The sequence below is a fragment of the Rhinolophus hipposideros genome (assembly GCF_964194185.1).
Source record: "Rhinolophus hipposideros genome assembly, chromosome: 8".
In the NCBI taxonomy this organism is placed as follows: Eukaryota; Metazoa; Chordata; class Mammalia; order Chiroptera; family Rhinolophidae; genus Rhinolophus; species Rhinolophus hipposideros.
Genome location: NC_138054.1, coordinates 48,425,634 through 48,442,495, shown reverse-complemented (window position 1 = coordinate 48,442,495; position 16,862 = coordinate 48,425,634). Strand labels below are relative to the sequence as shown.

The 16,862-nt window shown below is 38.7% G+C and overlaps 1 protein-coding gene across 5 annotated transcripts in view; it reads left to right on the top strand.

The window, feature by feature from the left end:
• The first annotated feature begins 8,455 nt into the window (after positions 1–8,455).
• Positions 8,456–16,862, top strand: part of RAVER2 (ribonucleoprotein, PTB binding 2) — a 73,894-nt gene continuing 65,487 nt past the window's right edge. For 3 of the 5 annotated variants that reach the window (XM_081055917.1, XM_081055915.1, XM_081055918.1), the window contains exon 1: positions 8,456–8,778. In XM_081055917.1, the coding sequence (XP_080912043.1) occupies positions 8,539–8,778 (240 nt within the window). In that variant the 5' untranslated portion in view covers positions 8,456–8,538. The remainder of the gene's footprint in view (positions 8,779–16,862) is intronic. The other 2 variants (XM_081055916.1, XM_081055914.1) reach the window with 1 other exon arrangement.

The window sequence follows — 16,862 nt, the reverse complement described above, 5'->3', positions numbered from 1 at the left end:
CATTTGAGTGTCATTTGTTTTATAAGGCAAATATGTACTGCTTATATATACTTTAAAAATTTTTTTCGACAAAACGATTTTTTTAAATGGTAAGTCCCTCCATCTACACAAAAACTTTATAATTTAAAAAGGTTTATTTCCCTACTAGATAACTGGGTTACACTTTATCTTTCAAATATTCATGCTGTTGTCTTCGTGACTTTTTCTAGGATTTTATAGCTACCGTTTTTCTTAAATTATATTTTTGATAGAAAGTATACAACTTCCTTAGACTTCTGTAATTCAGGAAGCAGGGTGCCAAAAGAATCTAAACTTCAGTGGCAAACAGTAAAATTCTTTTTGTGTTACTTAAAATACATTTCAAGGTTCAAGGAAACTATTTCTAGTTTATATATTCACAACTCCAAAGAATCTTTCCTAACTTTAGAAATAAAACTAAATATGAATTGTAATAAGGGTTGATAAATATCTTAACGATATGTTTAGATTATAATAAAAGGAAAGTCTATGAATGATACTTTGTGGCTAAATTGAAACTAAGAAAGTCATTTGTATTTAGCATCATTTAATTGTAGGTACTCATAGGCAGGGCATTTTATGGCATAAAGTTAGATAGGAGGCTATTACTTGCAGTTAAATTTTAAGCAGCAGAAGCATTCATCCCTTTCTTATTACCAGCACTACCATCTTATTTATTTTTACCATTATTGTATACTTATATACAATATTTATAATACTACCTCTGTTATTACTGCATCAATACTTCACAGACCTGGGTTCTAATTTTGCTTCATTCTAGCTGCATGACTTCATTATGTCAGTTGCCTATTATATGACATGGGCATAATAATGCCCACTCCAGGTGGTGGTTGTGAGAATTGAACATATGTGGGTCACCTATATGGACTAAAACATTTTTTTTTTATTTTATTTTTATTTATTTATTTTTTTTAAATTAATTTATTTATTTATTAGTTTCAGGTGTACAAAACAAGGTAATACTTAGACGTTCATCATTTATATCCCTCATACTGTGAACCCCCCTCCCCCATCCACTATCCCTCCGACCTCACACTGAACCATCACATTATATATATAAAATTATAGTTGGCATTCATTAATGTTTAGCTTCTGGTGTACAATGCCATGATCAGGTATCCACAGTATCCCTGAGGTGGTCTCCCAAATAGGACGCATGTCCATCGGATACCCAACAAAATCTTTACAACATTATAGAATACCTTCCCCAAATTAATTTTCAAAAAAAACCCTGAGGCCATCTTGTGGTTACCAGCTGCTTCCAAATCCCTTCACCTTTCCCCTTATCCCCAGCCCCCTCCCACACACCCATCTAACCACTCTCGGTTTTTTCTCTGCGTCCCCAAAACTGTCTCTGATTAGTTCATTCACATAGTCTTTTCTTCAGATTCCATATATAAGTGAGATCATATGGTACTTGTCTTTCTTTTTCTGACTTATTTCACTTAACATAATGTTCTCTAGATCCATCCATGTTGCTGCAAATGATAAGATTTCTTTCTTCTTTATGGCTGCGTAATACTCCATTGTATAAATGTACCACAGCTTCTTAATCCAGTCATCTACCAATGGGCATTTTGGTTGTTTCCATATCTTGGCTATTGTGTAAAGTGCTGCAATAAACATAGGAGTGCATACAGATTTTTGAATTGGAGTTTTGGATTTCTCCGGGTAGATACCTAGGAGTGGAATTACTGGATCATAGGGTAGTTCCATTTTCAGATTCCTGAGATACCTCCATACTGTTTTCCATAGTGGCTGCACTAATCTGCATGGACTAAAACATTTTAATTTCCTCCTAAAATCTATCAAAGGATTATCTTATTTCTACTTCATGGAGAAAATTAGAGGGTATAAAGTTTATGTCATCAATTCTTTTTCAAAAGTGGTCTCTTGTCCCTACCACTTTCTTCAAGTTGCTCTCATTCAAAGACCCTGGGACCTTCCTAGCTGCCAAATCCAATTACCTCCTTTCCATCCTTATTCTATTTGTCTTCTCTGTTGCATGACAAGTTGACTATGCTCCTTGAAACGTTTTACTTTGTTGGCTTCTCTGAAGCCACTCTTTCTAGTTCATTTCCATTTTTTTTTTCCTTTCTGCCTTTGGTTTCTTTTATTACTGGTGTATAATGGAATGCAAGGTCAGTAGCAGGAAGCAGTGAGGGGTGGGTTGGTTCAGCTTGTGATCCAAGACGGAAGTCCATACCGTGAAGACAGAAGCCAAGGAGGGGATGTGCCAGAAGCTATAACAGAGAGCGGGAACGGAGGATCAGGAGCTAGAGAACGCCATGAAGGTAACGGGAGGTAAGAGTACAGGGAACGAACGATAACTAATGGAATCCCACTGTGTTTGCCAGACACCGTTTTCACTTTTACTTGGCTCACTTTACATAGGCTGGGCTCATAAATAGAAAAGCAGAGTCTTCATGGGACTGCCAAGTACCTTCCATTTCTTTTTTCTTGCTGGCCTTTAAATGTTCCCTACAGTCCTCTTTCTTGGACTTCTCTTTCAATCTACACGCGCAGTCTGAATGATCTCATGCAGTCGCGTTTTTTAACTGCCTGGATCTCTCACCAATTTTAGACTGTCTCCTGGATGTTTTTGTCTACATGTCTCACTGTGTTTGAAGCTCAGATGCCTAAATGGAGCTTGGAGTCTTTACTTCTTACACTGTTGCCTCTTTCAGCTGCAGCATTACCACATATCTGATGTCTTATATTGGAAACCATGATACCATTTTAACTTCTTTCTCTTTACTGACATCCAATAAGTCATCAAACCTTTTAGAAGTAATTAATAAATAGTATTATGAATATTATTACAACTGCCTTTTTATTAGGTTGGTGCAAAAGTAATTGCGGTGTTTGCAATTATTTATTTATTTATTTATTTTTAAAGATTTTATTGAAGAAGGGGAACAGGACTCTTTTGGGGAACAGTGTGTATTTCCAGGACTTTTTTCCAAGTCAAGTTGTTGTCCTTTCAATCTTAGTTGTGGAGGGTGCAGCTCAGCTCCAGGCCCAGTTGCCGTTGCTAGTTGCAGGGGGCGCAGCCCACCATCCCTTGCGGGACTCGAGGAGTTGAACTGGCAACCTTGTGGTTGAGAGCCCACTGGCCCATGTGGGAATCGAACCGGCAGCCTTCGAAGTTAGGAGCATGGAGCTCTAACCGCCTGAGCCACCAGGCCGGCACTGCAATTATTTTTAACCTTTTAAACTGCCATTACCTTTGCACCAACCTAATATCTAGCCCTTGACTTTAGCACTCTACGAAACCCTATACATACATTACCTCATCTAATCCTCATCGTAGCCTCTAATAACAGCCTGTGGGTGCTGTTATTATCTCTGTTTGAGAGTTGAAGAGTCTGAGGCTCTGTCGAATTACCCTCTCGTGGGCTTTAAATAGCTTGCTCCAGTTACACAGAATTGAATCCAGGTATTTTAACTCTTGATCCTGCTCTCTCCATCATTATATCCTCCTCCAGCTATAGTTACACCAGTTCACATACCTGGGCTCCCAAATCAGATGGGTTTGCATTGGAATCCTGGGGCTTCTGCCGGCTGTATGAATGAACATATTACCTTCTCTGCCTTTGATTCCTCATTGGTAAATAGGTATGTAGTAGCTACATCACATGTTGATTATAAGGTTTAAAATTAAATAATATAAGGAAAAATGAAACAAAGAATAAAAGCTTAGGTCACCTCTGTAGAGCTCTGTACACTTAACACACATAGGTTACCTAGATGACCTACGTAAAGCTTAATATTCCTATTATTTTACTCCAATAAGCCCTCAAGTGTTTTTACTTTGTTCCAAAAGACTTATAAGTAGTCTCTCTGACATCAGATCTGCTAAATTCATTCTTTCCATTGTTGTCAGAATTATTTTTTAAGAAGTGAAATCCGATTATGTCATTTCCCTGCCTAAGAGCCTCTGTTATTCCTTTTCTCTATGGGATTGCCTTTTAGGCCATACTACAGCATTGCCTTAAAGTGGAATCAACTTCTTAAAATGGTGTGACATATGCTACCTTTCTCCTTTATTTCCTGCTACTCTCCTAAAAGTAGCACAGCCTTCGTTAACACCAAACTTTTCATTGCATGAACATGCCAATCTCTTTGATGCTTTTGGGTCTCTTTCTGTTCCCTGTTTCAGTACATGCTGCTGATCATCTCGAGAACTCCTACTTGTCTTTCAAGACCCACCATCTCATGATACCTTCTCCCAAGTCAAAATCAAACACCCCTCTGTGCTATTATGAGTACTTTATTCATAGTACTTATCATGCCAAATTGAAATTACTGAATTAAAATAACTTTCCCCAGGGAAAAGACCACTTATGAATAAAGGCCATTTATGAATAAAAATCAAAAATGGTCTTTTTGGTGTGTTATACAGTACCTGGTACATTGTAGGCATTCAATCTATAATCGAATGAGTAAATGATAACTAAAAGTTTCGTTTTGACAGTTTACAAAGTCTTTTAACCTGCTTAACTTGTTTTTGTCATATTACCATAGTATCCATATGTAAGCATAAGATTGTTTGGATACAAGAGGCTGTATTATTATTATTATTATTATTATTATTATTGTTATTATAAACTGATATTTATTAAACTCCCCCAACATCTTACCCAATTTCAGAGCTTTAAAAATACACAAAAATAACCACCAATATTTTTAAAAATAAAGGCAAAAGTGAGCACATGGCTCATGTTTTAAGAACAAGGTAATTATATAGATCATGATAATTATCTGTGGGTGTTGATGAATACGTTTCCACTTGGTAATTGTAATCCTGCATCAAATTAGAATGTTTCTTTAATTTGCCACAGAAGCTGCTGTCAGGCTAAAACCTGAAATGGGAGGAACTCTTTGGAATTATAGTAGCATTTTCAAGTCTTTGCGGTTCCCACCCATTTCTTTAATGTGGCAGTAATAATCAATTTGGTTAAATAATTTAAAATCAGTAGGTTCTATTATTTTCCTGAATTCCTCAAAAACAACTGAGCTAAAGTAATAAGGAAAGATAGTTAGTTTGAAATCTAGAGCAGGGTTTATCAAAATTTAATGACTTACTAGTGGCACATGAAATCAATTTAGTGTCACCCCAATTTAGTGTTTATTAAACGAAAAGGAATAGAATAGAAAATACTAGAGTGGGCTGCATCAGGTAAGGGGTATGTTGTTTTGTGAAATCTTTATTTCAACTGTATGTGTGTGTATTTGGGTTGTGATGCAAAATACATTTCCCACTGGATTGGGTCAAAAGTTTGAAAGCCAACACCTTATGTGACACAGCAATATTGTCCAAGTAACCACTTAATAAAATTGGTTTCATAACTTGATAACATTGTAATCATGTCCCACTTGGGGCACCAAACCTCAATTCCATAATCATACTCCCAAGAGCATAATCCACACCTAATTCATTCACCAGGTTTGGCTTCAAATAACATTTAATGATTTCCAAAAGTCAAACCCATCTCTAAGCGATGAACATTCACTATCACGGAAACTATGCAGAAGTATTTGCTGTAGATTCTAAAGTCACTACCAAAAAGGCAGTTTAAAAAAATATTGTCAGCAAAAGCAATCCCTAAAATCGGACTCAGATCGCTGTTTTCAAGAGCTTCTCCTGACATTTCAGTTTGCATATTTATCACATTTAGTTGTCATTGTACAGTTTTCTCCCAACGAAATCGAGCCTCTATCATACAGAAAACTTATTTTATTATTTCTGTACAATTGGTGCCTTTATATATGTTGTCTGGTATGTGAGAGACATTTAATAAATGTTTGTCAAGAAGACGGTACTCATTTGGATAAATACATGTTCTGAAACTTAAGGAGTGGCTCCAGGTCGGAGCATATGCTAAGGCTATTCATGCTTCCTGCGCACTTTAAAGAATGTACTCGTACTTTTCAAAATCTCTCAGCCTACAAAATTGGGCTTAATTGGAATTTAAAGTTCATAACTTTGAATCAAAGCAATAAAATTTGAAACAAAATGAGATGTTCTTTTGACATCAAATTATCATGCCTGCAAGCAGGTAAATGAGCACTCTCACACAACTGAGGACGGTAGTTTGGAAATATATATCAAAAAGTCTTTAAATATAGTTATTCTTTGATGAAGAAATTTTGCTTCTCATTCTTCATTCCATGGAAAAATTAAGACCACAAATATGGACACAAGGATATTAATCTCCATGCTATTTACAATAGATAAAAATGTCTAATACTAGGAGATTAGTGATGTAAATTATGGTAATTCTCACAATAGAATAACATGCTGCCATGAAAAATAATGATGTTCAATTATATTGGCATAGAAAGAGGCTCAGAAATATACTATAAAAAGTACGTAACAAAGCTGTAAACTGCAGAATATCTTTTAAAACAAATGTGAGGTGAAATTCAAATAACATAATTAACCATTAGACAATTCATTGGCTATTTAGTACATTCACTTTACTAGTCAACTGCCATCTGTCTGATTCCGAAACATTTTCATCAGCCCAAAACGAAACCTGTATGCATTAAGCAGTCACTTCCCATTCCCTCCTTCTCCAATCTGTCTTCTATCTCTATGGATTTACTTACTCTGGATATTTCGTATAAATGCAGTCATACAATATGTGCCTTTTGTGTCTGGCTTTTCACTTAGCATAGGGTTTTGGGGGTTCATCTGCCTTGTACCAGTATTTTATTTCATTTCATGACTGAATAATAGTCCATTGTGTATGTATGTGACAATTTATCTGTTCATTTGTAGATGGACATATGGGTTGTTTTCGTTCTGTGGCTATTGGGAATAGTGCTGCTGTGAACATAGGTGTACTGCAGAATCATGTCAAAGATACGAATATCTATTGGCAGAATAAATTCAGGAATATTAGCAGTCATCATTTTGAGGGTACAGATGAATCTTTTTTGTATTATTAAGAGGATTGGGCTTTAGAATTAAGCTGCTCAGACTCCATTTCTTCATATGTAAAATGAGAAACATAGATCTTAAGCTAAAACTGTATTATTGTGATGAGTAAATGAAATATATGTAGTTGGAAAACCGTGGGGTCACGATATAAGTACTATGAGGCAGGCACCACAGCACAACTAAAGACACTCACGAAAGGGGACTTCCAAAACTGCTTCAGAAAGTGGCAAGAACGATGGGATAAGTTTGTTCAAAATGAGGGGGAGTATTTTGAGGGGGATTGATGGCAATGTGTCTTTCACAGTAATAACTTTTTTTTAATTTAAACATTTACCCTATTTTTTGATCACACCCTATACATAGCATTTTTAAAAACCCTTTGTTTTTATTTTTTGGCTACATTCATTTCTATTATTTTCCATAACGTAATAATATTGGTGTGTAGCAGTTGGTTTTTTTTTTTTTTTTTGAGCGTGTATTTGCATGCTACACAATTCAGATGCATGTTCTTTTTTGCTGATATAGTCATTGGGGCTGGTTCCAAAGACTACCCGATTATTTGACCTGATAATATCACTTTGACTAAGTATAGTTCTACAGTGTAACTCTCTAAGTTTCAATTAAACTGATGTTCCAGGAGGGTATTCATTCTTCAGACCTCTGCCACGGCTCTTCTTCCATTTTAGTCTTTGTTTCAGCATTGCTTTATATGTCGCATGTGCAACCATCCAGATTTTACATTTTAGGAACTGCACAACTGGGACGAAGGGACGGCTGAAGGTCACAGGCTTTCTCGTACGCACAGCTAGGAAAATACTCTGCGATGAGATTTATTCAAAAATATAAAATTTCCTCCAGAATCTCTCTTAGAACTCCCTAGAAAATCTCAAATTTTGTTTTTCATTGTGAACTCAAACTTCTTCGCCAAATATGCAAACAGAAGGGTTACCGTCTGGAGCCCACAGGACGCCCTCCTGTAGGGGTTTGGAGGAGCCTGACTTCGCTTTTGCAGCCCCCCGAGCCGCCCCAGCGCGGGACTTTCGAGGGGCGTCCGGGGGCAGCTGCGGTGTCCCCCAGGGAGGCCGTGCGGGGTGCGGCGCCTGGGATGGATGCGAGTCCCCTCGGGAAGCTGCAGGCGAGGGGCCGCTTCCCCAGAGCCCCAACCTGGGCGTTCACCGAGGCCTGGCAGGGAGGGGGAGCTGGCCGGCCCGCCCGCACAGGTGTCTGGGTGGTGGCGCCCCGGGTACGTGGGCGGGCGGGCGGGCGCGGGGGGCGGGAGTCGCCCGTGCGCGGGGCTGGGGGCCCGAGGGGGCGGTTCCCGCGAGGTGGTGCTCGGCTCCTCCTCGCCGCTCAGGTTTCCTCTCCCCCCGCCCCCCGACCCCCCCGCAGGCTGCTCGCCGCGGCGCCGCCTCCCTCCCTCTCCCCCTCCGGGCGGCTGGGCCCATCCTGCGGCCTCTGCCCGCCTCGCCCCACCCGGGCCTCCTCCCGCTTTCCCTCTCCGCTTCCCCTCGAGCCTTCCGAGGAGCCCGCAGCCGCGGGGCTCCGGGAAGATGGCGGCGGCGGCGGCGGGAGGCGGCCTCGGCGAGGGGGGCGCGGGCCTGGGCGGCGCGGCGGGGCCGGAGCTGCGCGGAGCGGGCCCCTCCGCCGAGACGTGCGAGGACGCCCGCGGCCCCGTGCCCGCCGCGCTGCACCCCGACGAGGTCGCCGCGCGGCTGCAGCGGATGCGCCGGGAGCTGAGCAACCGCAGGAAAATCCTGGTGAAAAACCTGCCCCAGGACAGCAGCTGCCAGGTACGGGGCCGGCGCTGGGAAGCTGCGGTCCCGCGGGCGCCCGACGCCTGGGAGCGGTGGGGGGGGCGGGGGAGGTCGGTGCAGAGTTCTGAGAACAGTCCGTCGCTTTTGCAAAGCCTGCCCCCACCCCGCTTTCCGAGCCTGAGGTCACCCTGCGAGCGTGGCAGATTGGGAAACTGAGGCTCCGAGAGGCGAGGCGGCTTGTCCAAGGTCACGGGTATCGGGTGGCTGCCTCCGAGTCCGGCCCGCTCTGCTTCCCCGATGGACCGTTGGGCGGATGTGTTGGGGAAGAGATCGGGGAGTTGTAGGGGAAGACGTGGGTGAAGGAGAGTGTCAGTGACCTGTGGAGCACAGATTTCGGGGCCAGGTCTCCGGCAGCGCCTCGGGAGGGGCGGAGGGTCCCGCCTGGGGTTCCCGGGACTTGGGTGTGCCCTGGGGGGCGGGGTCACGGAGAGCTGGGAGTGAGTTTTCCCGGGGCAGAAGCACTTGACCAAGTTTGTATGAAACAACTCTGGTCTCCTCAGTTTGCGAAGGCCCAAGAATAGAGAGATTATCACAGCGCTTTGAGGAGCCTGGCAGCCGTCTTCTGCCATGTCAATTACTGGAGGATTTATTACTCAGTGAGTCGGAGGAAGCTTAAAGACAGGCTGCTTTGTGCCTTTGATTCAGATTAATTGATGCTTTAAGATTACAAACTCTACGTATACCAGGTGCCAAAAAAATGTACACAAGTGGACACTTTGGTTAACGGTTGCTCAAACAGTGGTTCACGGTAATCAGAAGTGCCTGGATGCTGATGGTAACCACTTTTAGCACCTCTTGTAATTTGCAGAAGTCCAACGTGACTTGTATTCATCTTCTGTTATTGGTATATATTGAGTGTTACAATTTTAATAGTTTTCCTTTCTTAAAATGTGTACACATTTTTTTTTTGGTACCCTGTGTATTTAAACTGTTTTTCTCCCCTTATTGCCAGTGTTACATGCTCATTTATAGGAAAGCAAGAAAATACAGAGAAACACAAAGGGGTAAAAGTAGGTATCACCCATATTTCTGATACTTAAAGATAACCATTGTTAAAATGGGATATTACCCTTCTCTCCTTTTCTATGTGTGTGTATATGTATGCATTTGTGTTTTACCAAAAAAATTGAGATCATTTCTTTGATTCTTCACGTATTAATTAATATCTTAATTCTCTAGATATTCACGTGTATTTCACATATAACTCGAATTTATATATTTTGTGTGGCTGGGGAGGGTAGGCTGTCCTGGTAGTTGCAGATTGGGACCAATATATGTAGTTTCTCCTGTACCGGGATGCATGGAATTGCAAGTGGGCTGGCTATTGGTAATTGCAGGGCAGTTTTAACATAAGATCCAGAAAATAATGAGACGAATGCCTCATTACTATGTAATTAAACCATCCATAGCCACTCACAATAAATGTGGACATAAAACTTCATAACCCATATGCATGAGGGGCAGTTTTGTTTCAAAAAGCAATATAAAAATGCCTCTGTCGGTATTGTACATATATCTAACTCTTCTTTTAGTTCTATCATTGTCCACTTCCCATCAGGCAGGTAATGTTTTGTGATGTTATGTTTAAGAACACCTGCAACGGACTGATTTCATAGAAGCAGCTTTCCCCTGCCCACGCAAGTAGAGCAAGGAATCTCAGAAAGAGGGAGGCTTAGAAGAGGCAGATGACATTTTTTTTTTAAAGCAAATTGAAGAAATAGCAGCTGTGTGTGTAGATAATTTAGGAGAAGAGACATGGAGAAGTGTCTTGATTCTTTGTAGAATGTCAACTAATTTTCATCACACTTCTTTGCATTAATTCTGAAAATATTTAAACCCAAAATTTTCTGTCTAGTCGTTCTTTGCTGCAGTATCTTGCTTATTTCCCTTCTCAAGAGACATGAAAAAAATATATCAAAGGGTCTAATAAAAGTTTTAATTACCTGGTATTCATGATGGAAAGAGGTTTTATGAGAATTACACTGATTTGTATTTTTGAGTATTTTTTTCTCTTAGGAATTTATGTTTAGCCTAAATCTTAGGATTTTCTCTAAGGTAGCAAGCATAAACTATGGAATAAACTTTGTATATGTTCTGTATGTCTAGATGAGTCTTTTACAATAAAGTACCTTAAATTTTTATGTTAAGTTAAATTCTTATGCCATACTTTTTGAGAGCTGGAGTCTCATCTAAAAGCAAAAAAAAAAAAAATTGTTAGGACCGAAAGACTAGTTTTCAGACTTGTCCTAACGTTTTTTTTCTATAATGATTTCCATAACAAAATACTTTTAATATTTCCGATGTGTAATTTTAAAATCTAAACAGATCAATATTTGATTGCATATAACATTTTTTGAGAAGTGTTTATTTTTCCCATTATCTTCTGTACTTGTACTTTTCCTAGTTTTCTGATTACAATCATATATCTATCAGTGGTCTATGTTACATAAATGAGTAGAATAGACCAAAGTGTGCTAGTTTGTAAAAGCAATTAAAATAGAGTCTTTTCTTTAGATTATTTAGATTGAGAATTGCTATTTTTATTGGTCCAATAAAGTTAACACTTCATCAGCTTTTTCTTAAATTGTAATATTTTCATGAATATACTCTGTAAGGATTTTGATATTTTATCTTTTAGCAATTCTAATGTCTCTTTTTTTCAGTGCTGCATTTTACTGTCAACTTACTAATGAAGGTTTAACTTTTATTTTGTGCCTTTTATCCATTATCACCTAGCTAAACTACATTTCACTCGTTATGAAATGACTAACATGTTTAAAAAAAATTACTACTTTTTGTTCAGTTATTAAGTAATCAGCTATTTTAAATATTCAAATTCTTGTTCTTTTCTAGAAGAGCCTGTTTATTAATTCATTTATTTTAGAATATCACATTAAGGATCAAAGCCATTCCTAATTCGGGTTCTCAAACTCTATATAGTTAGGTCTCTAGAAAAGCTATGTTGGTAACTGATTAGTAAGAGCCCAATAATTTTTTTTTTTAACATTTTGAAAACCTGGGTATTTTCTTTATTAAATAGAGTTTTCGTAAATCCTACTCAAATTTTGTTTAATTTTTGATGTAACAGATTTACAGTAGCACCTCACAACTTCTTCGGATTAGAAAGCACACTGAAAGTATTGTTTTTAAATGGGAGTTTTTAAAGATGCATATATTAAATACCTTATAGAAATACTAGTCCCCGCAAAGGAACACCTTTATACTAATGAGTTCTCAAAAGGTGTCTCATTGAATCAGTACTGTGCTGTCAGTTAGGTGCTGTCTGGTCAACCTCCTGTGCATTCTTGAATTACTCTGTGTTTTCATAGCCTCAACTCTAGTTCATATCCTTTTCATCTCTTAAACAGACTACTACAAATTTTCTGTTTGTCACCTGCCCTCATTATTGTCCCGTCTCTTATGTTTTAGCCCGTCCTGCTTACTGCTTCCCTTGAGAGCGTCCCAAAGCACAAGTCTGATGTCGCTCTCTTACTTTAAAAACAAACCAAAAAATCTTTTGACTCCACATTCCCAGCACTGTTTCTCAAACTTTTCCTCAAATTGTTCATCAGTGTGTCTCTTTTCCTCAAATTATAAGGAATAGGGAACCTGAATTGCTTTCTGCAAGAGTGACATTGCTTTGAAACTTCATGTTCTGAAAAGTTCATATTAATTTATGTTTTAGTTAAATTAGATTTAATATAAAAACAGTGACTTAAACTTGTTTAACTCCCATCCAAATTTTTTTTTTGTAAACTTGACACTGATGGAAGATACACCATATTTATCCTACGATTTTTTTAATACTCCTATATTACCAGGAAGTACTCAAACCTCAATTTGAAAAGCAAGAGGTGAAAGGATAGGAATCTAAGACTGGGCATTTTGTCACTTGGCCCCTGCCTACATTTTTAGTCTCATTTCTTATTAGTCCTATGTTGGATGCTACTGTAGGTTTATCAAGATACGTAGATCCCCAAGTCCTTCCTACCACTGTGATTTGGATATTTATAGTTATATCTTTGAATGTTAGTGTTTTGGAATGTAATTATAGTGATTAGTTTATTGTGAATAATATAATTACTATAATTATTTATGGTGAATAATAACAATGTTGTGAACACTGGTTCTTCTTCAGAATAGCCATGGTATATGTGTGTGAATAGTCTTTTGTAACTCTGAATTTAGAATTTAGGTTAGTTAAGGTAATGCCCTAATAAGTGTTTTTGATTGTATTTCCATAAATTGTTTACTTTTTATGGTTAATCTTGTTCTGTTTCAATAACATTGCCGTTGGGGTTTCAAAATAGAGACAACAGTGGCATTTATTTCTAGATCTCTTGAGTTCACTCAGTTTTTTTCTTACATGTATGGGTGTACATGTGTTTTGTTTTCGTTGTGTTTATTTTAAAATCTGATAGAGATTTTATTGTGTAATTAGAAAAAAATGTGAAGTGCATAGGGCTAACAGCCAAGATCAGTAATAAAAGAAACATTCTTTTGTCTCACTTTGTGTATTATTAACTTGCACTTCAAAGTACTCTGGTGTAGTTAATTGAGAAGCTGGATAGTTAATTCACAGAGGCCCATTTGAAAGTATAGTATTATCAACCAAGCACTTTTTAGAATAACAAACCACCAAATGTACGAAATTGGTTGGTTTTCTTTTAAAAAGCTACTTATTCCCATTTTGCTTTTATATTAGTCAAAAACAAATAGAATTTTCTCACATGCTTTGTGTTCTTTAACTGTGGGATTTAAAGATATACATTATTTATTTTCTCTAACAATATACTCAGTAATTATTGCCTCTTCTTAAAGTAAGTCTATTATTTACCACTTTTCTTGACAATCTTGGGATGTTTTCACATTTTTAAATTGTTCTTTATCGAGAATGCCGTTTTGCTTACTTCCAAAAGTTACTTCTCTTAGTATAGTTTATACTACTTAAAAGTTATCTATACATTTTCTTTTCTAATGTAGTTAATCAGAGTTGAATTATGGGTTCTATTTTTCATGTATTTTTTTAATCCTATTTACGTTGTACTTTCTGCAACACCACTTGCTCCGCAAGTTTTTAATTTTGGCAAAAATTCTTCAAGTGTTTCAGCCACGCTTGTTCTCTGCTCTGAATACACATTATAGAAGAGGAGTACTTTGTGGTTGGCTGGATGTTAACAAGCTGTCCAAAGTAGCCTCAGGTAATTTATAGACCATTTCCTAATTAATGATGGGTTATGCTTACAAATTATTTTTTGGACTTGCAACACGTTTTCCCATAGGAAGAATATGGTAGGTGGCATTTAGTTTTGCCAGCTAGCATTTTAACATCTATTTAGGCTATGTTGCTTCTGAAGTGTACAATGGCATCTAATCAGCTTTGTGCAGGAGAGACTTTCCCAGTTTCAAATCATTGATGGGTGCACCTGTGTCTTATGTCAGAGGCTCCAGAAGGAGCTGTATTTAGGGGAATTGCTCTTTAAATAAAGAAGATTCAGAAGATCAGGGAAGCATTAAATGAGATCAACTGATGGAAGGCTGTTCTGCAAAAGGGGTCTCTCTCACTAGCCCCCTGAATTTTGCCTCTTAATTCTTCTTATCTCCTCTACCTTATACCTAGTGGCCCTTAGGGGCTTCCAGGGCTTTTTTTTTTTTTTTTTTTTTTTTTTTTTAATCTGTGAGTAAAAAGCCTTATATTTAGCCGACTGAAGAAGGCAAATGAAGGCATGTAAATAAAGGAAACAAAAGTATCTAAATTAAGGATTCTAAGATTGCTTATGAGGGGCCCTGGCTCTGTTTGAATTTTGTTTGCCTAAAGCGGCAATTGCCTTACACTAAGGGGACCGAGTGCACTAAGAGGGAAGATCAGACTGCTTAGAAATCTGTATTTTGGCTCCTAATCCTCAGCAGAAGATCATCCTTGCTTGCTGTGCTGGATATCTCGCATTTGTTCTCCAGCTCTGTCTCTATCTACCCTTCTCACCTGCTCTGTGTCCTGGGAGGCTAACCTGTGCTGGCAATTGCATTAGCAAGGCTTTTTCATCCTCTGGTTTCTGGTTGCATTTGGCCAGAGCCACTAAGTGGGTGATGAAAGGGCGGAGGAGAGAGAGAGAGGAGCCTCCGTTCACCCAGCTCCCTCTCAACCAGGTTTCTGTGGCTTGGCTATTTCCTCTTTCAAAGGTCAGTTTCTTTCCAGTCGCGCTCTCTGTGCAACTAAGCTCGCTGGGTTGTTGTAATCATTCCCCTTGCCTCCTTAGGCCTAGGGGTTATGGGGGATTGTTGCTAGCCATAGGATTTCTTTAAATTTTTATAGATAGTCTCTTTAAAAAATTGTCTCCAATTACTTAGTTTTTGAGGGTGCCGTCTTTTTCTTGCTGAGACCGACCAAGTTCTCCATTCTTCCTCTTGTTTTTCCTACTAGCACCCAGATTTTCCTGTGAGGACCTACCCTTCTGTCGTTATTTAGCAACTAGATAGTTTGGGTGGGTTTGATCTCTCTCCCCATTGGAAGGAGTGACAAACCAACAAACAGAAATTTCCCTTTGCCAGGTTAAGAGATGGGCAATAGCCTGCACCTAAGCCAGTCAGTACATGGTAGTCCCTTGGCCATACTGCTTGTTTCAATCTGGTATAACAGAGCACCTTAGGACTTTCATTTGGCTGTTAGAATAAATGATTCTCTTTCTTCCCACTGGATATGAATGCAGAGACATATCGCCCTGGTTGCAGCTGACTGTCTGAGTGAGGACAGTCATCCAGAAGAGGACTCACCTGGGGGGTGGGAAAAGTAGGGGAGATAGAGCCGTGATCAAACTATATCTGAAGCTTGACCTACCTCTGCATTTCCTAGTTCTGCAAGCCACTCAACTCCCTTTATTGTTTCATTAATTTCAAGTTGGGTTTTATGTTACTACCAACCAGTAGTATCCTAACTAATACAGAATTTTAATTAAACAGATATCAATATTGGAAAGGATGGTAGAAAACATTTCATTTAACCTTTTTGCTAAATACTTGAATCCAATTTACAGAGTCCTCACCACATGAATTCTAGCACGTTTTAACACCTTCAGTTTCTAAGAAGTGACTGCTTTGTAAGGTATCCTCCTCCATCTTCAGACAGCTTTCATTGTTGTAAATGTCTTATTTATATTGAGTATATACAATTGATTTCCCAGACATGTTGACATTGTGATTCAATTTCTCCCCTCTAGTGATAATAGACATTTTATGGTTGTTTCTTTTTTAACTTACAACTTCAGTTCCTTCAAGACACTGGTTTTTAGGACACAGCCCAAGTTTCCTCACCGTCTTATTTGATTTCCTCTGAACACACACCATTACCACTTTGTCACTGACTCCCTTTAAATGTGGCACCCCAAATTGAGCATGGTTGTCTAGTTCAGATCTCCCTCTGCTAGAACAAATTTCCTTCCTCTGGATAACTATAATAAAAACAACAGCCTTTGTTTATTAGGTAGCTACTGTTGCCAGCCTCTGTATGTTGTATTTTGTTGACGTTGTATTTAATCCTGATTTCAAGGCTATAAGATCAGAATTTTTTTTAGTCCCATTTTATTGATAGGGAAATAGGTGCAAAACTAATATCAAGCAATTTGCCCAAGGTCATTCAGCTAATTAGTGGTCTACTGGAGAAGAACTAATGTCTGATTCCAGAGCTCGTATTCTTATCCCACAATGTATTATAATTGTCGTTCCCCTCCACACACACTGGATTGTGTTTCAAAGGACAGGGATCACATGATATTTACCTTTGTATCACCAATGTTAAACCTAGAACCTGACATACTGCTCCAAGGGAAATTTAAAACAGAAGGAGATACCCACCTACTTTGTTCTAACATGCTATATTTATATTAATATGTCTGACACAGGGCAAGCTTTTGGGATTGGTTTGTAAAATGAACAAACTTAGCATTGTAAGACTTTTCTTTTTTGGCAGTGAAGGTACTCCATTCACTTATAATTATTCAGCCAGTCAACTGTTTATGGCTTATGGGTAAGTGGAAAGCTGTAAACCCTCTCCAGAAAAGTGCTAA